The following is a 25985-nucleotide window of genomic DNA, read 5'->3' on the forward strand; positions in this document are numbered from 1 at the left end:
CTAGGACGGCAGGTTATGGGAAGGAGCAAAAAAGACCAATGTTGTACTGTTTTGCTGATGGACGGACACAACACATTACTGGCCAAATAAAAGTTCCCCAGGAATGTTGTTGTGCACGTTCACGAGAAAAGTTCGATGAACAGCGCCACGATGACGGACTGGGTGAATACGATTTGAAGCAGCCTACCCTACAGCGTCAGCGCTGCTGTCGTGGCCGTCACTGTCGCTATCCGGTGGACGTTCGTGATGATCCCTCATCAGTTAGGAGCAGCACTTGGTTTCTATATGTATAGCAGTGTGCCTTCTTTTCACCAGCAACGTAGTGAATTGCTGATGATCAGCGGGCGTATCAGCCATCTTCCATTTCGGCGGCAACTCATACAAGGCTGAGAAACAACGTGGCCAGGAATGGCTTCGATGCAACGAACCGACACAAGCACGAGTGACCTAATCCATTAGGAGAACTTACGCAAAATGAGGACCATAGAATAAAGGACCAACAGTGAGGACCCAGCCATAGAGATGGCCCAGCGAGCAATCTGGGAGCAGCGCCGGCAGTGCAGTTGGCGTGGTCCATTTGCATTTTGGAGAGTGGCGAGGCAGAGAGCTATGGCCGCAGCCCATTCTTGTTCGGAGGGGCGGAAGGGCGACGGGAGAGATACGCGAGGCTGGTATGAATCTGTCATAGAGAGAAGCGGGATGCGGCAGTTGCAGTGGCAGGCAAGCATGCAGCGCCTAGCATTTCACCTTTTTTTTTGTCTTTTCGAGGATTTCATATTCCATTACCTTTCAGCACGGACATCCAGCAGTCAGAATTCATCGTTATAACCAATAATGCGGCATGGGGCCATATAGTAAGCAGGTTATTTCCCTATAGAAAACATACAAAAGTCGACAGTGTAGCAGCTTTTCGTTGTAATAACCGATATCGTTATAAGTGGTTGAACTGAATCGCACGCTGATTGGCTGGTTGAGAAAAATCGGATGAGCTGATTGGCTGTTTGAGGACTACGTCACACGAAGACAATGGTATCGCCGAAGTGATCGTTGTAGAATAGATGCCCTGGTTTGCAGTGGCATGGGATGAAATTCCAGATGAAATGATCACGAGAGCATTCCGAAAATGCCGCAATTCAAACGCGCTGGACGGAAGTGAGGACGATGCCGTTTGGGAAGAAGTGAGCAAAGAAGAGGACAGCGATGTCGTGGATGACAACAAGTGAACTTAGGACGTGCCTATGGTACACTTGCATAATAAAATGCATGCTTTTCTGTCAATAAAAAGGCCTTCTTTAATTCGGCTTGAATTTAGGTAAGTTCTCTTTCTTTTTTTTACAATAAAGGGCGGTTTGGATTTGAGTAAATACGGTAAGCATGGGCTGCCACAGTCTATTCTTCAATTTCTGCAAGGTAACTACTCTACTCTGGCTTCACGTTGAGGGCAATCAGGACTGGAATTATCATGGATCTGAAGATCAGCACATGTGCGAGGACATAAGCTAGCTTCGACGCTGTCCAGATTGATCAATTTAAGGGCAAGCAATCTGCATTACGAGCGCAGACTAGTAGGATCATTCAGAAAGCCCAATCCTAGCTTCATTCTCCTAACATCGACATTTCCAAACTTTCAACAATGCAAGCTCTTCTCTGCTTTCGTAGAGTAAGGCCGAGTTTCAGGAATTTACTCCGACCAGACAAGTCAGAGAGCAATATGGAGCCACAGTAGAACACAGCAATGAAGGAACTAGCGTGCTTGCCGAGCTTCATTGCCAAATCACCTATATAAAATGAGCACAAAGCATACAATCACAAACTTCAAGCGCAGAAGGCAGTCCCAGAAACGAGACAACAGCCAGATTCGTAGGACCTCGATTGCCACCTCTGCATATGTCAACATTCAAGGGGGCATCGATGAGTGGACAGGCTTCTGAGAACAATTTGACCAAACTATTCACCTCAACTGATTTGACACGTTCCACCAAATTTGACTACCTAAAGTGCTTTCTGGCTGGTGATGTAGCAGCAGAAGTCTCTTGTTTGCACGCACTTGAATCATGCTATGTGCATGCCACCTCACTGTTGAAGGAAAGATTTGTAGATTGAGCAAAGATTATTCAGGACCACTGACGGCACACTGACATCGTTAGAATGTGAAGTCGTCCGATGACACACGTTGCCTGCAACGATTGTATGACGCCGCGCAGTTACACATCCACTTCCTTGGCACTCTATGTGTACTAACTCTAACGTATCCAGCGATGCTCATTGATATCGTCCAGCACGCTCTACTTACGACAAAATTACTAGCTTCACACGAGGGAAGACAAATCACACTCTCAGTGTACACTTGCGTAATAGTTTTTCTGCAAAAGCCTGCGAGTCACTTTCACCAGCAACTTCGTCAGACACCGAACTCAAGAATGTCCTACTGTTTATGCAAGTGGACCTGGAAAGCAGTGAGAAATGCGTGTCACCATCGCAACTACCACAGCAGACCACCGTATTGACAGGTAACTTAGTGGTACACCCATGGAATGTAGAAAAAAGATGAAATTAACCAAAGAAGACCAGCCAGTGTAGGCAGAGAAAGAAAGCGTACCTCATAATGAGATCATAGTTTTGGCACGTAACACCCCAGAAGTTAATTGAGGTTATATGCAACTCTGCATCTGACGTGTCAAAGTATGCGGCAGCGAGCGTTCTTGCAGATACCGAGCTTTCCACAGTGCCACAAACGCTGGTGGCCATATACGCAGCTTTTGTTTCATATCAGTTCAGGTTATTTTTGAACGCAGTTTCACAGAAAAAAACGCGCTAGTGAGATTTCCGTAAATACAGTGACGCAGAGACTTTTGCTATTGTACTTCAGTTCAATCCCGTTCTACAATGTTGGGCAATGTACATACATACTGCTTGCTTTCAGCCTCAAAGTCTATAAACAAAGCCGGCATTGCAACAGAAGCAGGCTTTAAAACAACACAAGTGTCAAGAGGTGACAGAAAACACTCTTTGATGTGAGGAGGAAAACCATCAGCATTTTTACCAATTCTCAGTTTCTGACAAAGCAAGAGAACCACGCCAGCAATGCCGTCAATTACATGCAATATATTGGAACACATAAACAGATAAAAAATTTGCCATCACGGCTTGCAACCACAGAACAGTCACTTTTCTTTGCCTTTCTATATTGCTGGCTGCGTATAATTGCGCCTTCAAAGCTCATTCTTGAATACTCCTCAGTTACAGCACACGTTGCGTCGAAGAAATTTTGCACAGATTGCAATTCCCGCTGGCACTACGTACCTGTAACCGGTGCTCCAAATAAGCATACATTATCAACTCGAGTCGCTTTCTTAATAGGAACTTTGCCAAGCGGTCTTCCGCAAAACCTCACCCCATCGTTTGGAAGAGAAAGCAAATGCAGGGCCAGCTCCAGCTCTCTTGCCAGAGTGACTCTCTCCAGTATTTGTATCGGAGCTCCTTTCGCTGCCTTTACCATCTTTGTCAGCTTTTCATTCCCCTGTTTCTAAACGAAACGCTGAGTTTGCCCAAAGGGGACCCAGATGATCCACGCTTGACGTCAGATGGCGAAGCTGGCTGACATTAAAAGTCATGAAGCGAGTCCCATAGAGGCTTGCAGCTCTGCACACAAATGATTCAAGCAGGTGACCCAGAAAAAAATAATTGTTTCATATCAGAGTATCGTTGAGAGGAAGCTTTGAGTAAGCTTGTCAATGCTCGTGTAAATTATCACATCTCCAATACTTTCATCCGCTTAGCGTGTGTCTCTAACAAGGTTTCAATTAGAACACCCCCATGTATTAACAGTAAAACTTTACGTTATGGGGGACACAGAACAATTACACTCCGACATGTCTTGAGCATCTATTATGGTGTTGGGGGGTGCATCTACAATAGTCACATGATAACTGCAGTCTGATACTCAATTTCAGAAAACATCCGCCCATGTTGGCGTTCCACTATCTTCCTTTCTCTGTCCCTTTTCATGAAATATATTTCGCGCCACAATCAAGCATACCTATGAAAGGTGCACAGATTAGTGTTTTATCTTCCTGCATCGCATTTTGTTTGAGCATTCACAGCAAAAGGAAAACACAGAAAAGAAATCGATCTTGCCATGGTTGTCAATGAGAGTGAAATTATAATGACTCAGACAGTCTGATTGAAGGCTTCATAAATTTTAGAAGCTATGGCTACCAGAAGAAACCAGCAATGCACAAAATTAGGATAGTTGGTTTTGCACAGCTTCAGAAGTGCAGCAATGGAACAAAACAAAGGCAGTTCAGAGCACATAAAATGCAGCCTATTGTAGTGCAGAACCAGGTATAAGTATTTTCTGACTCTTGTTTACCCTCCTATAGAAGTTAGAGTGTGTGCACAATGCTCCCACATCTCTGCGACCCCAAATACCAGACAAGTCATAGCTGCCAGAAAATCATGCAAACGAGGCTGCGGGAGCACTCTTTAACTGGGTGCACTGCTGGTACAGGGACATCGAGTTGAATATGCAGAGTGAATGGACGATCATAAAAAAAATTCGCCTGCCACAATCGTAGCGTGCTGTATAAGTCATGAAAGAAAAATAGTGTCAGGAGAAAAGCTTTGCACTAGAGGATGCATTTGTTTTACAAGACTCGATCTAGGGACAGGCACTTTTAGGGCCTTTCACTCTACTATCTGAGCGAATCAGAAGGCTATATGGCAGAACAAGGTCGAATTTATTGACAAATTCAAGCCTTTGCCATAATCAGTGTCGCTTTGGGCTTGCTGATTACTTCAGCCTGCAAGTATTGTGGTAAGCCAAGATGGACAATGACCACCTAGCGAGTTTCCACAGAACTGATTGGCTAAGGCACGTAATATGTGATGCTTTGATGATCCGCAAAAGGTTTTGTAGGGGACAGAGTAGTCTCTGCGCCTCTGCTCCAACAAAAGTCGTGCATATTCTTGCTTTTCGGCTTTTTAGTTTGTGTACAGTAAGTACTTAATGGGTGCACTAACATAATAAACACATTCTCATCATACGTTTACCCTAAACATTGCTCTAGAAAATTTCGACTTTTGTTTTCCCATTTCTAATAATGAAACATCTAACTATGGTCTGAAGCAGACTTGTGACCAAATGGCCATGCGATATTTTTTGGTGAGACTAACGCTTGCACACACGTTTAGAATAAGTGCACTTAATAGCTGTCGCTGGGGGCTGCAGGTTTGATGAAGGACCAGCTAACGACCATGACAAGGGAACACTGGCAGCAGGAGAATGGTAATAACTGGCCGAGTCTGTATATACTCCTAAAACTAGAAGCAAGACTGTAAATGCAAATAAACAATTTACCTGCACACTGAAGATCAGTTGTTGACATTTCACTCTTGAGCAGAGTGAAAATGACTTCTGCCAGCATTGACATGTGCCTCCAGAACCGCGGTGGCAGCACCCCGAGTACTGATGGCAGAGAGTAGTACAGCAGCCAGTTCTTCCACTCGCTCGCCTTCCACCTGTCTGCCAAGGACCGTGGCAGCCGTGTGAAGGAGTGGGGTGGGCAAATACTCAGGCGACGTTTATCCAGCTTGGCTATAGTTGAAGGAACGCCTGCACAAAAATAAGCCGTAATGTACTACCACAAATTCCATCTATGCCATGAAGAGGATGTTTGCCTCCCCGATTACAATACCTGCAAAGGTTGGGAATAGTGTAATCATATGCCTAGTTTCTAAAGTACCAAGACTAGATGTTCACTATGTCTTAGTAATAGTCTAGTTTTCACGCAATGGGGGGAGGGGGGCATGCGGATATAAACCCATAAAAACTACAGACTGCGCATAGTATGGTAGCTGTTGTCAGGCCACAAATATTTATAGCAATCCAAGCATTAGGCATTACTAAAACAACATTTATTAGTGCTTCGTGCATTATAGCTAATGCTGGCTGCTGTGATATGAAACACACACTATCATCAATTTAATGCACTGAGAAGCACATTGCCTTTACAGTTGTATGACATGCAGAGGCTTGCAGTGATGCCTGACACCGGCAAAAGATGCACAGAGCGAGTGGGAGTTGTGACCAAATGGCCACGCAGTATTTTTTTGGCGTGACTAACTCTTGCATACACGTTTAGAGCAAGTGAACTTAATAGCTGTCGCTGGGGGATGCAGGTTTGATGAAGGACCAGCTAACGACGATGACAAGGACACACTGGCAGCAGGTGAATGGTAATAACAGGCCGAGCGTGTATATACTCTTAAAAATAGAGGCAAGATACTGTAAATGCAAATAAACAATTTACCTGCACACTGAAGATCAGGTGGTGAAATTTCACTCGTGAGCAGAGTGAAAATAGCTTCGGCCAGGGACAACCAAATTAGGAAGGCATACTAAGCTTACTAAGAACTAAGAATGGAATACTTTGAACAGGAATTGGCCTCCCTGGTACAGTATTCGGCCACCCCCTCCCTTATGATTCCTACAATTCACCCATGGTCCCCAGTCCCCAGCAACTACGGAGCACCTGACCAAGGCGGTGGTCAGACCTGCAGCACAGCAGAGAGAACTAAGAATCTCTGGGTCTGGACAGGCCACCAATGGAAACTGACCCTGTCAACCTATTACAGCCAGACTCTGTCTAGTGAGGCTAGCTTAGCAGGACTCTTTGAGGAACTATAACACATTGTTTGGGATATCATCGGCCTTAGTGAGATTAGAAGAACTGGTGACGCTTATACATTGCTCAATAACGGCCATGTCGTCTGCTATAGAGGTCTCCCAGATAACAAGCAATACGGGGTAGGATTGCTAATCCATAAGGGCATAGCGGGCAACATTGATGAATTCTACAGCATTAATAAGAGCGTAGTAGTACAAGCCTATACTCCAACTTCCAGTCACGATGATGATGAAGTAGATCCGTTTTATGAAGATGAATTAGCGATGAGAAAAGTGTAAACTCGGTATACTGCAGTAACGGGCGACTTCAATGCAAAAATGGGGGAAAAGCAGGCTGGGGAACAGGCAATTGGAAACTATGGCGTCGGTTCTAGGAAGCTAGAGGACAGATGCTGGTAGAATTGACAGAAAGGAATAAGCTTCCAATAATGAACAGCCTTTTCAGGAAGCGTAACAATAGAAAGTAGACCTGGAAAAGCCCAACAGTTAAACAAGAAATGAAATTGATTTCATACTTTCTGCCGATCCCAGCATAGTGCAGGATGTAGAAGTGATTGGCAGAATAAAGTGTGGTGGCCATAGGTTCGGTAGGGCTAGGATTCACCTCAGTTTGAAGAGACAAAGAGCAAAATTGGTCAAGAAGAAACAAGTCAAACTAGAGGCAGTAAGGGTAAAGGCAGAAAAATTCAGGCTGGTACTTGAAAACAAGTATGCAGCCTTAGAACCGAGAGATGCTGACACAGAGGTAATGAGTGAAACGGTAGCTAGGCTGCCTTTAGAGGCCGCAATAGAAGTGGGGGGCAAGGCACCAAGGCAACCAGTAGGCAAGCTCTCCCAAGTAACAAAGGACCTAATAAAGAAACGACAAAGAATGAAAGTGTCGAATTCAAGAGATAAGATAGAATTCCCGGAACTGTAAAAACTGATCAACAAGATGAAAATAAGTGATATTCTTAAATATAACGTGAGAAAGGCTGAGGAAGCCGTAAAAAACGGACACAGCCTGAAATAAGTGAGAAGGAAAGTTGGCATAGGACAAACCAAGATGTATGCACGAAAAGATGAGCAGGGTAATACCATCAGCAATCTCGATGGTATAGTAAAAGCAGCGGAAGAATTCTATACTGATCTGTACAGTGCCCAGAGGACTCGGGAGAACTGCATTCAAAACAGCAATGAACAGAATACAGGAACTCCTATAACTCGCGATGAGGTGAGAAGGGCCTTACAAGACATGAAACAAGGAAGAGAGCCCGGCAGAAGATGGAATAACAGTCGATTTAATCATAGATGGAAGAGACAATGCTTGGAAAACTGGCAGCTATTTATACGAGGTGACTATCGACTGCAAAGGTCCCAGAAAACTGGAAGAATGCAAGCGTTATACTAATCCACAATAAGGGAGACGTTAATGAGGATGAACAAGCAGACTGGTAATACTGTAATGACGTGTTCAAGTTTCTTTAAGCCACATGCTCACCATAGGTCTTAGAACATGCAAGTTGTCACAGAATATCACGTGAAATTAAAAAGTACTAACAAAAATTTTGGATCGTGTCTTTTTAGGTGTAATAGCTAGCCGATAACTCAGCAATCAGCTGTTTTATATACTTGTTCAACCCAGCTCGGCCAAATCTGTCAATTTCGGTTATGTGTACTTCTTACATAAACGCATGCCTACTGTAGTCTGGAAACATTTCCTTTTCAGTGCTATTTCCAGGCAGGTATCCATACTGGCCCAATTTCAAGTTTTAGTGGGATATTTTTGACAATGCTCGGCACTCCCCAGTATACAGGCGTGGTTGATTGCTGCTTCTTTTATTTCCTGCAATTTGGAACATGGCAAGCGCATTACATTACATAAGTATTTTGACTTGTGCGCATGATATGTAGTGAGTGACATTTGTAAAAAAAAATTCTGCATATATGTAACATCAGCACTAGCTAAATCATGAATGTTATCAGGCATAGTCTTGTCGCATGCACTGCAAGAGCAAATTGTTATTTCCTTTCAAAATTGACTTTTCTGAACAAAATGTACAATTCAGTTATTCCACTTTAACAAGTGAGCACAGGTACATACCGATGTAGAACGGCTCCTGGGAGTTTGCACTGTCCAGCCAAAACTCGGTAAGCTGCCTTGTCACTCCAAGCAGCACATAGTGCATGTAGTCAACTGCCTGGCTCAACACTGGATTAAACAAATTGAGGTTTATCAGTGGCGATGGACCCTTGATGCCATTCACTGGCATATTCAGCTCAAGGGCACGCTTCATGTCTCTCAGGACCCCTTCTTCTGTTCTCAGTACAAAGTCCGTTTGGACGTAACGAGGAGTACCTGCAATTATTATTACATTATTACATTATTCAAATTGTTTCAATAGCTTCGGTTACGAATGCTTAATAAAAGTGCCTACGCGGTGCACTAACTATACAGGTGGTACAATAATCGATCATGCGCATTCCAATTTGCTGTCTCCACCAGACGCAGGCATCCTGTTACAAAATCTGACTGACCCCTACCCGATATTTTTACGCTTTCAGAATAATGAAGGCTCTGTCAAAGCCACTTACACAAAGCTGACACTTAACAAAGAAGATTTCATTGGTCTTCTATAGATTTATAGATTCTATAGATGTTATGGAAGATTTCAGCGAAGCTGATTGGTCTTCTATAGCAGACATGAAAGATCCACAAACGGCCTTCTCCTTCTTTATATCGGTACTAAAATCCTATTTTGACTGCCACACCCGCAAAGTGAAATGCAAAAAGAAGTTTGCGTCCCTACAGAATCCTTGGCTGTCAGATAAGCTTCTAGCCTTGATGCGGAAAAAAGACAATCTGTACAAGAAAACAAAATTACAGCCATTTAACAGCAATTTGGCTAAGAGGTACAAGAAATTTTCCAACTTTCTTGCTAGCGAAATAAAAAAATCTAAAAAACTTTATTACGAGAAAAATTGTTAGAATGCGGAAAAGACAGTAGTAAGAAATGAAAGATAGTAAATGATTTTTTAAATAGGCGAAACAATTGCGATAATTTCAAGAAAATTATTCATAACGACAGAGCTTACACCTCCTCACAAGACATTGCTGATGCTTTTGCAAAATCTTTCTTTAGCAGCGATTCGCATACACCAACGCAATATAACAATATATTGCGACCCCTACCTCACTCATTCTTTCTTTTTCCAACCACACCACAGGAAATAGAAAACACCATAAGAAATGTAAAAACAAGTGCAAGTCTTGATAATATGCATTCAAATCACATCAAGCTAATTGCCCATCTAATCTCATGCTCTCGCAAGTATTATTAACATATTATTTAAGGCTGGCACCTTCCCACAAGAACTAAAACAAGGTTAAATTACTCCTGTATTTAAAAAGGGTGACCGTGCCTTGATAACTAATTATAGGCCCATTTGCATTCTACCCTTCTTTAGCAAAGTTATTGAACGGCTGGTAGAAAAGCGCCTAATTACATATCTAAATTTAGTATTCTTTCACCACTCCAATTTGGATTCCGCAAGGGCTATTCAACCGAACTTGCTGTTATCGCCCTTACTGAACAATTAAAGATGGCAATCTATAAAGGCATGTATGCTGGATCAGTGTTCGTATTAAGGCCTTTGATAAAATTAACCGCCACATTTTATTCTTTAAACTTGAATCTATCAGAACAGCAGACCCTGCATTAACTTTGATACAAAGTTACTTAAACGATAGAACACAAAGAGTTAGAATTAATGGTCTTCTTTCTAAATCAATGACAACAAACATGGGTGTACCTCTGGGATCCATACTTGGCCCACTCTTGTTTTTAATATATGTTAACGACCTGCCTGGTTGCCTGCTTTCTTCTAACTGCATTATTTATGCAGACGACACAACTATCTTTACCTATGACATTTGTGTACGGAACCCAGTTTCTAAACTTAATACTGACTTAAACAACGTATTAAATTGGTGCAATATTAGCCAGCTCAATATATACTCGTCTAAAACTAAATTTGTTTGATTCACGTCCCATCAGCGCTCATCCGCATTCATTCCTTCGCGCTACCTTGGTGATCATCTTATGCCGCGTAGTACTTCCTGGAACTATTTCGGTGTAGAACTTGATTCTAACCTTAAATTTCATCAACGCATAGCCAACGTTAGGCGGAGTGCAACAAATGGAATAAGGACACTTTTATAAGCTCGGTGTGTGTTTATCCAGGACACAATACTCTCTTTATAATACTCATTTATCCATTCGCATGTAAAATATTGCATTGCATGCTGGGGCAATACGTATCGTACCCACTTACAATCATTACAAGTACTACAAAACCAGGCTGTTAGAATATTTACACTTTGTCCTAACCATTTCAATTCCAAATACTTATTACATAACTATAATATTCTTACTGTGGACGAGCTTATTAACTTTCGTCTTGGAACGTTTTTATATCGACAACTAGATAATGCTTACCGCAACAGTCTGATACCTCAGTTTTGTCTAATGAATTCTAATTTACGCGATTACCACTAAACAATAACTTTATTCTTCCCATGGTTCGCACAAATTATGGTAAGCAGAGTGTACACTTTTCGTCCGTTTCCTTCTGGAACACACTACCTCCTACTATCAAGTCATTTCCAATTTAAACGACAACTAAAAGACCACATTTTATTATCTGCAACCAGTTAGATAATTATTTTTCCCCTCCAAATGTACGTTTGGTTACGCAACACAAATTAAAGTTAATTTGGTTAGGTCTCATTATCCATTTACTTTCATAATGGTGTTATAGTTCTGTGGTTAGTCGAATGTAATAATTATTACACTTTTTTACTAGCATGTCTGCAGGTGACTTGTTTATTACTGCCAAACCTAAAACAATACGAAGTTTGTTATCTTTTGAATATTTTACACTATTTCTTGCAACTGTTGTTTATATTTTTACTTATACACTGTACAGGAGGTCCCATTACAGTCTTTGATCTCGGGACCTCCTCCTGTATATTATTACCTTGTACTATATCCCTGTCTATCAATAATAACACCTAAAAATGATGGAAATGCCCATAATTTTTTTACGTACGCCCAAAAATATGAACATTAATAGGAAATCTCATAAAGTGTTTATTACAAGTGTGCTCACAGTGACACATTGGTGCTTTGTAGGGTGCAAAGCAGTAGGTTGCCTGACGTTTACATTAATGCAACGCGGCAACTTATGCATCTCATGGCACTTCACAAGTTAAACAGTAACAGGCAGTGACATGAAAGTCATGTTGTCAACTGCGAGCAATTCAGTACTTTCAACAAATATGTGCACAGAAATGTGAAGCATATGTTCTTTTTATTCTAGCAAGAATCTGCATCAATGTAGAATGCTTGCAGAAAAGTGCCAGCCAATTTGTTCATCGTGCACTTGTCTCCATCGTGCCTTTCCGTCCTTTGTATGCTGTCGCGCCGGGCATATCATAGATTAACAACTAGCCCACTCTCACACATTGCTTCAATAGATTTCTTGTTCATCGCGTTGCACTGCACCAAGGACAGCCTGAAGAAAAAGATTTTAGCACGCTCTAAGTCGCCAGAAAAATGCCTGAGTGCAAACATGCCACTGACCTATATACAGCCCACTTGACTTTAGTGAATCAGTGCGCTTGGGAAAAGACACAAGTTCACATAAGCATGAATTATGAAGACATACACATGCACTGATGTGTGTCCAAGTCTCCAGGAGCAGTCCTTCTTTTCCAAGTGCATTGCTTCACCAAAATCATGGGTATTCAACTAGCCTATCATTACCTATAAAGTAAGCCAAATAGATACGTTTAATCAATACACTAGATGCTACTGCCTCTGTACTGTGCTACCTTCTGTCACAAGCTATTGCCCATAGTGTAAATATACAATACAGCACTGTATCCCCCCACTATAATGTAGTTGCATAGCAGCTGCACTTCCAAATAGGTGAACGCTGGAGCAGAGAGAAATTACACACAACTGCTCTATGGATACTGAAAACACAACATAATGCAGAGCATGTACCGCACTGTCAAAAAATGGACAGAACTTACGTATTCCATAAACTAGTTAAGATAACCCAATGCAAGAAAGTCGAAAGTGTGCTTAGAAGGCATCAGCACACAAAGTAAAACATTATATAAACCAACGTAAAAACAACTTTGATCTGCAATGTTGGAGTCTAAGACTAGTCATCGTGGGAAGACATATTCCAACACATCCTTATGACAAAATGGCATGTATGACAAATGACAAATCGCTCTGCTAGCGGGCACGTCTGAATCAGAGGGAGCTAATAATTCATGAGCAAGGTGAAAAACGCCATACCTTCAATGTGTTCTGCACAGGTCAGGCACCAGCAGCAGCCGAACCTTCCATTGAAATGTGTCGGGTTCGTCACTGCTGCACGGGCTGGTGCATCAGCTGAACATCAGATGTAATGAACTTTTGATCAAACCGTTTCTGTTCCATACTGCCACACAACAGTTCCAACAGCCTGCAATGTCTCCACAAATTTTTCCATAAACACCATCATGTCTGGATGTTTGTGGCCAAACCACAATCCAGCCAGAACTGGGCTTTGGCGGCGCACACCTGGTAGAAGTTCACTTATAGTGAACTGGTGGGCCACAGAGACGCTTACGACGATTTATAAACAGGGCTTCCGTCAGTGTTGAACGTGAGCGTCAAGCCCTTGTGGGACATCTTGCCACTCTGCCTAAGACTTTTGTAAAAGGCACCACTGGTGATGTCACTCACTGATTCGCATTGTAGTCCTTGCCCTATTTTTTCCATTTGGGCGAACAGAACGTACTTAAAACCTTGCAATCGTCTGACCAATTTGCCGCTTGATGTTCAAGATGCTGAAAAAGCAACCTGCGTTATTCAAAAGCGAGACTTTCATATCTGATTGGCATGCTTGATAGCGTATTGCCTCTGAACTTAGCTCCTCTAGTTGACTTCCGCAAATGCTGCAAAAGTAATGGCGATTCACGGCCGTATACATCGTTGGATACCGTAATTCCTGAGTAGATACTTGCTTCGAGGCAGCATGTCGCCTTGAAATCCAAACAATGCTTCGATGAGACGCAACTACCCGTCCACGGTGTCCTAAGGCAGCCCATGCACAACAACAAAAGCTAGAATTATTACGACTGCAGCAGCTTTTGTTGTTGTCGATCCAGGAAGGGTGCCCGTGCCGAACTCGCGCAGAGCCGTTGCGAGCGCTTGGGCAACGTCTATCGGCGGTACTGGGTCGGATTGCACACTTTCGTTACTTTCGTCTGAGGCCGGGCATGCATTGTCAGTTTGACGGCCAGCTGACGAGGCGCCGATTTCATCGTCTGAGAGTAGCGGACAGTCGTCATACGAGCACGACAGATCAGGCTCGGCAATGTTCGAAGCATGCCCTTGCACAACCGGCTGTGACATGTGACGCAACCTATAGCGGCGTGTCGATGAGCGAGCGTGAAAGGGTTGGCCATCGTGGAGGTACATTTTCCTCTTCCAAGCGGGACGCTCCTTTGATACGCAGGAAGAGGCCACGGTACGGAGTAAAAAAAACTATGCAAATGAAAGCGTAGAAAACTGCAGAACTAAAGAACAAGATACGCGCGCACTCACCCCATGGATTCACTGTTCGGAATGTAGTCACGTGGCCCCGAGAACATCGTCGCACATAATTGGTACGTTCGATTCGCCTGCACCACTTCAACCAGTTCGCGAGGTGCGGCGCCCTGCCATTCTTTCCGGCCATTCGTTTCAGCGGTGCAGAACCTGCCCGCAGTACCCCGACGTTCGTTTCAAAACGTGGAGGAAAGGTGCAGGGCTGGTTCATGATTTTTCTGCACCCGCTCCACTGTCGGTGCCGATTTGAACAGGCATGCAGGTGCGAAGTTTGCACCTGTATGTCCTGCACCTGCAAAGAAGTTTGCAGGGACGGCATGGCCACAACTAGTACATGACCGGGGTTGTTGGAGAAGTATGGGAGAGGCCTTTGCCCTGCAGTGGGCGTAACCAGGCTGATGATGATGATGACAGGTGCGAAGCAGCGGCGCAGCAGACGGGAGCGAGCACCGTTAATAGCCCGCTTACGCATGTCTGATGAGTGTAGGCAACTGTGGTGTGCATTTACGCCCCAGAAAGCGATCATACCTGGATTTAAGGACCTCTCAAACTTACGCACTCCGTGCACATGCGTCAGAAATAGCGTAAGGCTTACACCGCGTCTGCAGCTTTGCATTCGTTCCGTGTGTTTCGCTGGGCCTGCACCTCCAGAATCGAGCTGCACAGTTTCTGAACTTCTCGTGAACCGCTGTGTACTGGTTCACAGTGGTGCAGGCAAATGGAACAGACCCTATAATATATATATATATATATATATATATATATATATATATATATATATAATTTCAAGAAGTTCTGTAGGTGCGGTGCATAGGTAGTTGAATAAACGAAGGAGCACACTTACGAAAATTGCATTTTTAATGTTGTAACGTTTCGGCCGTGGCACGGACTTCGTCAGAATACACGAGTATTCTGATGAAGAATATATATATATATAGACACGTGTACTTATCTGTAACGGGCAACCACGTTTCGCCGCCTAACAAATGTAATCGCACAGCGTGGGACGCGCCTGCATGTATCCGCAGTTTCTGGAAAGTTATCGATGCTTCTATCCGCTGTCTGTTGTCGCCGAACCTTATGTTATCTGATTTCATCACCTGACGCGAATGGTGTAGAACTTTCTGGAAGGCACGCGGGTCCGAACGATTAGTCTGGAAAATTCGACGACTGCCCCTTGACCCGCTGATCAGATTTTCGACGATCGCCGACCGTGTTCGCCGCTATCGTTGCGCTATAAGTGTAGCCTCTTTCGTGGCCACAGTTTCGCCCAATAAAAGTTAGTTTTGTGTTTAACAGTATTACTACTGTGTTCTTTGACGTCACGACCACGTGACAATATATATATATATATTTCAAGGAAAAGTTATGTAGGTCCGGTGCATAGGTAGTTGAATAAACGAAGGAGCACACTTACGAGAATTGCATTTTTAATGTTGTCACGTTTGGCCGTGCCACGGCCGAAACGTTACAACATGAAATATGCAATTGCAATATATATATATATATATATATATATATATATATATATATATATATATATATATATATATATATATATATATATTGGCAATATATATATTGGATATTGCAATATGCAATATATATATATATATATATATATATTATATACATACCCGCCGTGGTTGCTCAGTGGCTATGGTGTTGGGCTGCTGAGCACGAGGTCGCAGGATCAAATCCCGGCCACCGCGGCCACATTTCGATGGGGGCGAAATGCGAAAACACCCGTGTGCTTAGATTTAGGTGCACGTTAAAGAACCCCGGGTGGTCGAAATTTCCGGAGTCCTCCACTACGGCGTGCCTCATAATCAGAAAGTGGTTTTGGCATGTAAAACCCCATTATTTAATTTATATATATATATATATATATATATATATATATATATATATATATATATGATCATCAGCAGCCCGGTTACGCCCACCGCAGGGCAAAGGCCTCTCCCATACTTCTCTAACTACCCCGGTCATGTACTATTTGTGGCCATGTTGTCCCTGGAAACTTCTTAACGTCATCCGCCCTCCTAAGTTTCTGCCGCCCCCTGCTACGCTTCCCTTCCCTTGGAATCCAGTCCGTAACCCTTAATCACCATCGTTTATCTTCCCTCCTCATTACATGTCGGGCCTATGCCCCCCCCCCATTTCTTTTTCTTGATTTTAACTAAGATGTCATTAACCCTCGTTTGTTCCCTCACCCAATCTGCTCTTTTCTTATACCTTAAGATTACACCCATCATTCTTCTTTCCATAGCTCGTTGCGTTCTCCTCAATTTAAGAGAACCCTTTTCGTAAGCCTCCAGGTTTCTGCCCCATGCCTGAGTACTGGTAGGACACATCTGTTATATACTTGTCTCTTGAGGGATAGTGGCAACCTGCTGTTCATGATTTAAGAGTGCCTGCCAAACGCACCCCAGACCATTCTTATTCTTCTGATTATTTTAGACTCGTGATCCGGAACCGTGGTCACTACCTGCCCTAATTAGATGTATTCCCTTACCACTTGCAGTGCCTCGCTACCTATCGTAAACTGTTGTTCTCTTCCGAGAGTGTTAAACATTCCTTTAGTTTTCTGCTGATAGATTTTTAGAACCACCCTTCTGCTTTGCCTCTCCAGGTCAGTGAGCATGCATTGCAATATGTCCCCTGAGTTACTAAGCAAGGCAATATCATCAGCGAATCGCAAGTTACTAAGGTATTCTCCATTAACTTTTAACCCCAATTCTTCCCAATCCAGATCCCTAAATACCTCCTGTAAACACGCTGTGAACAGCATTGGAGAGATGGTATCTCCCTGCCTGACGCCTTTCTTTATTGGGATGTTGTTGCTTTCTTTGTGGAGGACTACGGTGGCTGTGGAGCCGCTGTAGATATCTTTCAGTATTTTTACATATGGATCGTCTACACCATGTTTCCGTAATGCCTCCATGACTGCTGAGGTTTCGACTGAATCAAGTGCTTTTTCGTAATCAATGAAAGCTATATATAAGGGTTGGTTATATTCCGCACATTTCTCTATGACCTGATTTATAGTGTGAATATGGTCTATTGTTGAGTAGCCTTTACGGAATCCTGCCTGGTCCTTTGGTTGACAGAAGTCTAACGTGTTCCTGATTCTATTTGCCATTACCTTAGTAAATACTTTGTAGGCAACGGACAGAAAGCTGATCGGTCTATAACTTTCAAGTCTTTGGCGTCCCCTTTCTTATGGATTAGGATTATGTTAGCGTTCTTCCAAGATTCCGGTACGCTCGAGGTCATGAGGCATTGTGTATATAGGGTGGCCAGTCTTTCTGGAACAATTTGCCCACCATCTTTCAACAAATCTGCTGTTACTTGATCCTCCCCAGCTGCCTTCCCCCTTTGCATAGCTCCCAAGGCATTCTTTACTTATTCCGGGGTTACTTGTGGGATTTCAAATTCCGCTAGACTATTCTCTCTCACATTAACGTCGTGATAGCTACTGGTGCTGTATAAATCTCTATAGAACTCAACAGCCACTTGAACTATCTCATCCATATTAGTAATGATATTGCCGGCTTTTTCTCTTAACGCATACATCTGATTCTTGCCTATTCCTAGTTCCTTCTTCACTGCTTTTAGGCTTCTTCCGTTCCTGAGAGCATGTTCAATTCTATCCATATATTACTTCCTTATGTCAGCTGTCTTACGCTTGTTGATTAACATAAAGAATTCTGCCAGTTCTATTCTAGCTGTAAGGTTAGAGGCTTTCATACATTGGCGTTTCTTGATCAGATCTTTCGTCTCCTGCGATAGTATACTGGTATCCTGTCTAACGGAGTTACCAACGACTTCTTTTGCACACTCCTTAATGATGCCCATAAGATTGTAGTTCATTGCTTTAACACTAAGGTCCCCTTCCTGATTTAAAGCCGAATACCTGTTCTGTAGCTTAATCCGGAATTCCTCTAGTTTCCCTCTTACCGCTGACTAATTGATCGGCTTCTTATGTACCAGTTTGTTCCGTTCCCTCCTCAAGTCTAAGCTAATTCGAGTTCTTACCATCCTATGGTCACTACAGCGCACCTTGCCGAGCACGTCCACATCTTGTATGATGCCAGGATTAGCGCAGAGTATGAAGTCTATTTCATTTCCAGTCTCGCCATTCGGGCTCCTCCACTTCCACTTTCGGTTATCCCGCTCGCGGAAGAAGTTATTTATTGTCCGCAAATTATTCCATTCTGCAAACTCTACTATAACTCTTCCCTGCGAATCTTAGAACCTATGCCATTTTCCCCCCTTGACTTGTCTCCAGCCTTCTTCTTACCTACCCTGGCATTGAAGTCGCCCATCAGTATAGCGTATTTTGTTTTGACTTTACCGAGCGCCGATTCCTCGTTTTCATAGAAGCTTTCGGCGAAGCTCCGTATGTGGGCCCCTTAATGGCAAACTGCTTCTCCGCCGTGGGTCGGTCCCGGTATTGCACTATCTTCGGTATCGGCCGACGTAAGAAAAATTGTTGATCTACGCGTGGTCGCGTTCCGCCCAGATGCTAGCCATATACAGCTTCTCTGTAAAATATTCAGGCGCTTCTTAGAATCTTTTTTCTTGTCGGCAATGGGTTCTGCACTTTGCAGTTAGTCGCTCTTCCATCGTAGGCTGCTTATAAACGCCTCAGGAAATTGTTTTTGCACGGGGTTTCGTTTCAGCAATCGCGACCTTTGTACGTCAGCCATCCGACACAGGTGATAAAATGGTCTGTAACAATATTCACTGAGCGAGGTGACTAGATAATTTTCAGACCGCTCCATGCCGACCTGTGAGCGATGCCGTTAACAGTCAGGAAGAGGGCGTACGTTTATCAGAGCGATAGTAGCCTTGGCAACGGCTGAGACGACAGAGCGCTGGCAGCGTTCGACGTTTCCGTTTCTCTATGGTTTCCGCAGAACTGCTGGCACGGTGTTTCGTAGTTGACGCATTCGCCGTTCGCCATGGCTCCTCAAGGCAAGCGGCACACGCTGTGCGGTTTTACCGAGGAACTGGACTAGAGACCGTTGCACTTCGTCGAGCATATTCCTTCGCACAGAATATGCAACGCGTGCGGTGTGCTGCCCAGATTGACCGTTTTTCTGCCCTGTCAACACGCGCTGTGCGAAAGCTGCCACGAGCAGTGCGTACTCGACGACGGACACGCCTGTCCACTCGACGGTGACCAGTTTCTCGAAGACGACGCTGACTGGAGAGAGTGTCCTTTGCAGAACCTGCTCGGGCGGAAGGTAAGCGAACGCGAAGGAAAGAATGCGTCTGTTGTTGCTAGCAGGTCAATTTCGCAAAGTTCTTTGAATAGATTCATAAAGGAAAATGGAGCTGCTTTTTCAGAAATACGGGTGATTTTCTGTTAAAGTGTTCCTAGATAAGAAGCAATATGGAAATATTAAATAGGAGTTAAAAGCAAGTAGCTGGACGCCATATTGAGTGCAGTCAACAGCAAAAGTTTGCGGGATGTGCGAGCGCGTGGCAAAGCGACCCTCTCCCCTTCTAGCGGTGACCCCTGGTGTCGAGACCGACGCCTACACGCATGCGCGTCCCTCCCAGACTGCAAGCGTGCACATTTCCGCGCTTCCTCCTTGCGCGCCGGCGATATACGAATGTAGCCGCGAGGTAGCCCTCTTGCGATATGCGCTGTGGCGGCTTCGACGGGCGAAACTGTGTGAAACGTGTTTAGAAGCATGAACTTGCGGCCGCATTCTTGTCGAGTCACGTGCGCTGACGCATAGGGCCGGCCCGGTGGCGAACGCAACAAGTCAGTTTTCTTTTTCTGGGCTGCACCTTCTCGTGGCCAATTTTCGTTGTTTATTTCTTTTTATACGAACGGTGCGTTCTACCGCAGAAGAGCGTGGCAGAAGCCCCGCTATATAGGAGACCGGCAAGACAAAAATGGACAATTGATTTCCGTTGTATACTAAACGAAGTTCTGCCCGTCGAAGCCGCCACGGTGCATATCGCAAGTGGGCTACCTCGCGGCTACATTCGGTTATCGCCGGCGCGCAAAGAGAAAGCGCGGAAACATGCGCGCTTGCAGTATCGGAGGGACGCGCATGCGTGCAGGCGTCGTTCTCGACACCAGGGGTTCACCGCTAGAAGGGGAGGAGGGTCGCTTTGCCACGCGCTCGCACATCCCGCAAACTTTTCCTGTTGACTGTACGTATTGGACGTTACCGTGAACTCGCCATGATCCTAATTTTCACTTACTACTGACTGAAAGCTACTTCAGAATGTTCATAATGAGAAATGTTAAGCTTAAAACGAGCGAGTATAGGGCAACGCTGTTCATTTATAAATTCTCCTTCTATGCGGGTATGCTTACTCGCATTCCTAAATGAGTCATGGGGTGGTGTATTTGCGTTTTCTTCGTGTACTTTACCGCAGGCATGATGCGTTTTTCTTGTGTTCTTTTCTCGTCTGTCTCGTTCTCCGAACTTTATTATGCAACTGGTTTCTCGCGGCGTCGCATGCTAGCTCGCATCCCTTTATCACGAAAAGACTTACTGAAATACTAAATTTAACAGCTATATTTACTGATATTCTATCATTGACCGTATACGAGTAGTATTCTGCAATTCAAGCACGTGGCGGCAGGCTCATCTCGCTCTGCGCTCGACTCGCAATGCTTTTCAAATAAGTGCCGTGCAGACTGAGTCTTCCATCGGTAGTTCATCGTGAACAGATGATGTCATCACGCAGTCAGCTGTTACATGCATGTGGGTCTACAAGTTGCATTCTGAGCAGGAATGTTTTTACCGCGCGTGTCCATTAGCGGCATGGCAATTCACCGCACTATGTGTGCGGGCCGGTGGTGGACCTGATTCGCGAGCGAGGAATTCTCCGCGGTAGACCCAGCTTGGGTGCCGGACCCATTTTTCTGGCTTGCAGTAGCCGCACAGCGACGAAGCCAATCAGCGGCGGAGGCGCCGTCACAATGGCTACGCTCTTGCGTCGCCGGCAGCCGCACCACCAGGCATCACCCGTTGTGGTTGCTTCAGTGGCTTTGGCGTGGAGCTGCTAAACACGAGGTCGTAGGGTCAAATGGCAGCAGCGACGGCCGCGTTTCGATTTGGGCGAGCTGCAGACTAGCTCGTCTACCGCGCGTTGGGTGCAGGTTAAAGAAGTCCCGTTATCGGAAATTAATCCACATCCACGCACTAAAACGGCGCTCACAATCAGATCGTGGGTCAATAAAACTTCTTGGGCAAGTTCGTTCATAATATCTAAGAAAAGACGCTCTGCAAAGGAAAGAACGGCGACAGGATATCGTCATGGAAGAGTGCAGACTATGAAGTAAATTTTATTTCAATCTGAGGCGTAGGTATACCGAGTTTACCATGCATACGCAATGAATCAACAAGCAAATATACCCGCTGTGCTAGCTTAGTGGCTATGGTGTTGGGCTGCTAAGCACGAGGTCGCGGAATCGAATCAGGGCCACGGCGGCCGCATTTCCATCGGAGCGAAATGCGATAACACCCGTGTATTCAGATTTAGGTGCCCGTTAAAAAGCCCAGGTGGTCAAAATTTCGGGAGGCCCCTGCTACGTCATGCCTTATGATCAGATCGTGGTTTTGGCAGGAATAACCACATAGTTTACCCTAAATTTGAAAAATTAAACCCATTGAAACCATCTGAACCCATAATTTCTTCGTTGTTTCTTTGCGCCTGGGTTGTAAACTACTTACGTTTACCCTTATGACCGATATAAAAGTAAGTCGAATGTTTGCGCTTGACCGCATCGATAGCCTATCGTCGTCTGTTTTTAATTTCAGAACACATATTCTAAATTGATTAAGGGGGTTATAGAGGCGACTTGCTATAAGGCAGCACTGAAGCACCCTTGCGAACACGAGATGCAGCAAACTTGTTCAAATGAGACAGCACGATTAGAGAAAGCAGGTTTTCCCAGTTGTCCTATCACTTCAAAATCTGAGACCAACTTGTAAAGGAACAAAGGGCAGTTGCAAACCATCAGGCAACGAAAAAAGTCAGGAGACCAGTGCACGTGGTACACTATGTGCATACGTTATCGCACAACTTCAAGAAAGCATCCAACCGACATATTGTGAATTTACTGTTCAGTGCCCCTTGCAAGCGATGTACTGTGTGCCCTCGAATGAGAGCATAGCAGGCCTCAGTCCACAGTCCACGGACGACAAGCGCAACGTGGTTTGCCAAATACCGCTAAAGTAATACCACAAAGCTGCCTTGAAAAAGATGAGTCCACTTGTCGAAACGTTGGCTTCCTCTTTTACCTTGTTCTCGTTTTGGTGATCGTCTTGGATTTTCATCTCCCGCCTTCCCCTTGTCTTCCCAAGGTGTGGTGAGCAAAACGTGAACAAGGTGAATGCAGCAGCCAGCGTTTCGACAAGTGGACTTGTCTTCTTCAAGGCGACATATGCTTTCCTCGCCACAGTATATATAGGTGGGGTTCTTCTAAAGGGGAGAGGGGGTGAGGCGGGAGGACGCGGAAACGAGGGAAAATGTGTTAGCGTGTCGAATTGAGAGTAAAGAAACGCTGAGTACAAGGTCAAAGCCAGGCCCTCCACCCCAGTCTGTCAACACACGCGCGTTAGCCGGCGTGTCAAGGGCGTCTGACACTCCGGCTGACACAAAAAAAGAGGGAAAGGGAAGGGTAGAAGAAAAAAAAGGAAGGGGGGGATACGGCAAGAAATTAAACTAAGTGTTGTTGCCTATAGCTTGAAGTTTAGCATAGCTCATCGTCTTGAATTTCCATCTCCCGCATTCGCCGTCTTTTCTCAAGGTGTGGTGAATTATATCTAGTACAAACCGGACAGCGATGTAATGATCGAGCGCGTCAGTACGGTAGTAAAGTCAAGAATGGGCATGCAAGGCATTTAGCGGGCCATTGGAATAAGTCCATATGCGCGCCTATGATTTAGATGACTAAGTCTCTTGGGAAATGAAAAAGTAAGAAGTAGAGATAAATAATACAGGCAGTTGTATTACAAAGCTTGGACATAGCGGTGTAATGGTGCCTTCTCTGATGTTTTCAAAAAAAAAAAATAACCTTTTTACACGATGTACACTCATTGTGTCATGTTGATGTGTGCATTCGCATGCCTATTATGCGATGTATATATAAAAAGGCTGGCGTTCTTCAAATAAAACTTCAGTTGGCAGTCAGCATTTGTTCTGTGGTAAGTGTGTCTCTGTGTGTCCCTGTATCAGTCGCCCTATTTGCGCATGTTTCTCAGAAATAAACTTATTCTGTGTGCCCTGGAAGCTTCGTACTCTCGCCATCCCTCTACGGGAATGTTTACCGCGAAAATACGTAGCCTCAAACAGCTTCTGGCGCCAGCGAAGTTCGAGGCACGCATAAGTAAACGCACCGAGGGGCCCCTCGTCGTTATGTGGCTCAGGCGCCTGAGGACCGCGCAACCCTACAGGGAGAAAAACTGTTTTCAGAACGTAAAGTATCCCACTTAAACGCAGCAGATGAAGTTACCTCAACATATTCAGGCATTTCACCTGCGACAACCGCTCTCATTCCCGATGCACATGCCATCGGTTTGCACACAGGGTACAACTGCTGTCACCGTTTCGCTATAGAAAATTAACGATTCGTGAAAATCCTGCTAGCCAAGCCGCAATGCCTTGCGTAATGTCGCATTCGAGTGAGGTTGGCTGCGGGATGCCTTCCTTCTTTCCTAACTGTTTCTGTTGGCATTATGGTGAATATCTGAAGAGACATTCACCATAACTGCTGCGAAGGGAAGTGAATGAATTCTTTCGAAAAGTGATGCTGTCACACGGGCGTGTAGCATCACTTCACGGAACAATTCGTTCGCTTCCCTTCACAGCAACAGTACGATGATACACATCTTGACATCTCATGACGCTGTCACCTTAGCCGAGCCTAGAAGTATTTGAAGTTCGAAGGCAACAAATGACATGGTAGATGCTATTATGGAAGTTATTATGAAGATGCAAATAGCTGAAGATCTCTTTTTTTCTATTTCAGGTGAAATGCTGGAATGAGGAGCATGGCTGCGACATGGTTTTCGCTGCGTCTGAGCTGAATAAGCATTTTTGCAATGACTGTGACTACCACGTTATGCCGTGCCTTAAATGTTCAAAGCTAATTCTCCGTAGTAATGTGTCGGCGCACTTACAAAGCAAATGTCGAGACTATGCGGTGTGTCTGGCTTCCGAGGCTCTAGAAAAGTCCGGCAGTGACGAAAAATCAATCTTTACGGCTCTGAATGCAAGCTTAGACAAGCGAGTGGTCGAAATAAAAGACAAGCTAGGCCATATTATTAGTGATATTGGCCAGAATGACCGCCTAAATGAAATTTCACACTGCATAAACGAAGTCAAAGAAATACTGCTACAACAGTCAAACGGAAGTAGTACATTGGATCACCGTGCTTCGCAATCTGCAGTTACTGAGAAAGTAGGGCCGATGGAAATGAGTAGAGAAAGAGAACTGGCCTTTACCACAATCAGCATTAAGCGATATGCGTTTCTTGCTAAGGGATTCAAAGCAATGAAAGAGAGCGCCCACTTAGAAGGATTTCATATTTATTTGAGTGCAAAAATGTACATCTCTGGCTATCACTTATCGCCAGGAGTGCGCTTTACAAAAGATGGAGATGATGTGTCACTGCATGCTAGTATTCAGCTGCACAAGGGTGTGATCGACGAATTTCTTCAGTGGCCTTTCAGTAACAGCATTAGGATGACCGTCACACATCCATCCCAAAGCAAACAGTGCCAGATGGTGTGGCATAATGCCAGTGAACTTGAGTTCTTTCGAAGACCCGAAGATTCAAGCAACGAAAGCGTTTATAGCGCATATGGTTTATTTAGCCTAAATGACCTTGAACGTGAAGGGTACGTCGAGGACGACAATCTTCATATACTGTGGGAGGTTTTCTGAATAAAAGAGGGGGGAATTCGGTGTATTCTATTAAATACATATGCGGTTATACTTGCTGCAAACAACATCGCTCTTCAGATACCGTTGTAGAAAGCAAAATAAAGCTGCTTGCTGAACTTTGTACAAATATATTTCAGTAGGTACTTATCTACACGACATCGCTTTAGCGTGTGTTTACAAAACAGCCTCCCAGTCTCTTGAAAGTTGCTCAGTAGCTGCCGGCGCATAGTGCTCCGGCAGCAACTGCGCATTTCGCAACCGTGCGTAAGTGGAACTGATGATCGCGCACTTTCGCGCGCCATATATAGAGGTAAGCGGGGAGGCAGCGCGGGAGGCAGGGGCGTCGGGGGCGGCGTCGACGTCGCCAACAAGTGCGCACCTTGCATGGCCGGGCGAGGTAGCCGCGCCGCATCTTGGAAAGGGATCTGCAGACGGCTCACAACTGTGTAGCGCGCTGCGTTCTCGCCGCTCTCGCGTTCGACTGGTAGGCCGCCCGAAGGTCATTTCACTCGCTGCTGCTGCCGCACTTACTCACGCCAGCGTTTTGACAGCGAGTGTCCGCGCTCATCGAGTGTGCTCGTCTTTGCTTCCGCGAGCTGATACCATGCTTGTTAATTTCGTTAGCAAGGGAATGTTTCCAAGTTTATACTGCCAATCAAACTACAAATCCTTACTTCGTATAGCTAAAATTTATAACTAATTCGCTATCGCAATC

General features: G+C 44.6%; 2 protein-coding genes across 2 annotated transcripts; one reads left to right on the forward strand and one right to left on the reverse strand.

Annotated features, from left to right (window-relative positions):
* Positions 1-3610: 3610 nt before the first annotated feature.
* On the reverse strand, positions 3611-10493 carry LOC142563421 (uncharacterized). The gene is made up of 4 exons (XM_075673975.1): positions 10481-10493; positions 8772-9026; positions 5360-5614; positions 3611-3642 (listed from the first exon to the last, which is right to left on the reverse strand). Exons 1-4 carry the CDS (start codon positions 10491-10493, stop codon positions 3611-3613), a joined length of 555 nt encoding a protein of 184 aa, XP_075530090.1.
* Positions 10494-14596: 4103 nt separating this feature from the next.
* On the forward strand, positions 14597-25386 carry LOC142563422 (uncharacterized). The gene is made up of 3 exons (XM_075673976.1): positions 14597-14602; positions 19368-19595; positions 24353-25386. Exons 1-3 carry the CDS (start codon positions 14597-14599, stop codon positions 25268-25270), a joined length of 1152 nt encoding a protein of 383 aa, XP_075530091.1. The 3' UTR covers positions 25271-25386.
* The last annotated feature ends 599 nt before the right edge of the window (positions 25387-25985 follow it).

The sequence above is a fragment of the Dermacentor variabilis genome, chromosome 11 (assembly GCF_050947875.1).
Source record: "Dermacentor variabilis isolate Ectoservices chromosome 11, ASM5094787v1, whole genome shotgun sequence".
Classification (NCBI taxonomy): Eukaryota; Metazoa; Arthropoda; class Arachnida; order Ixodida; family Ixodidae; genus Dermacentor; species Dermacentor variabilis.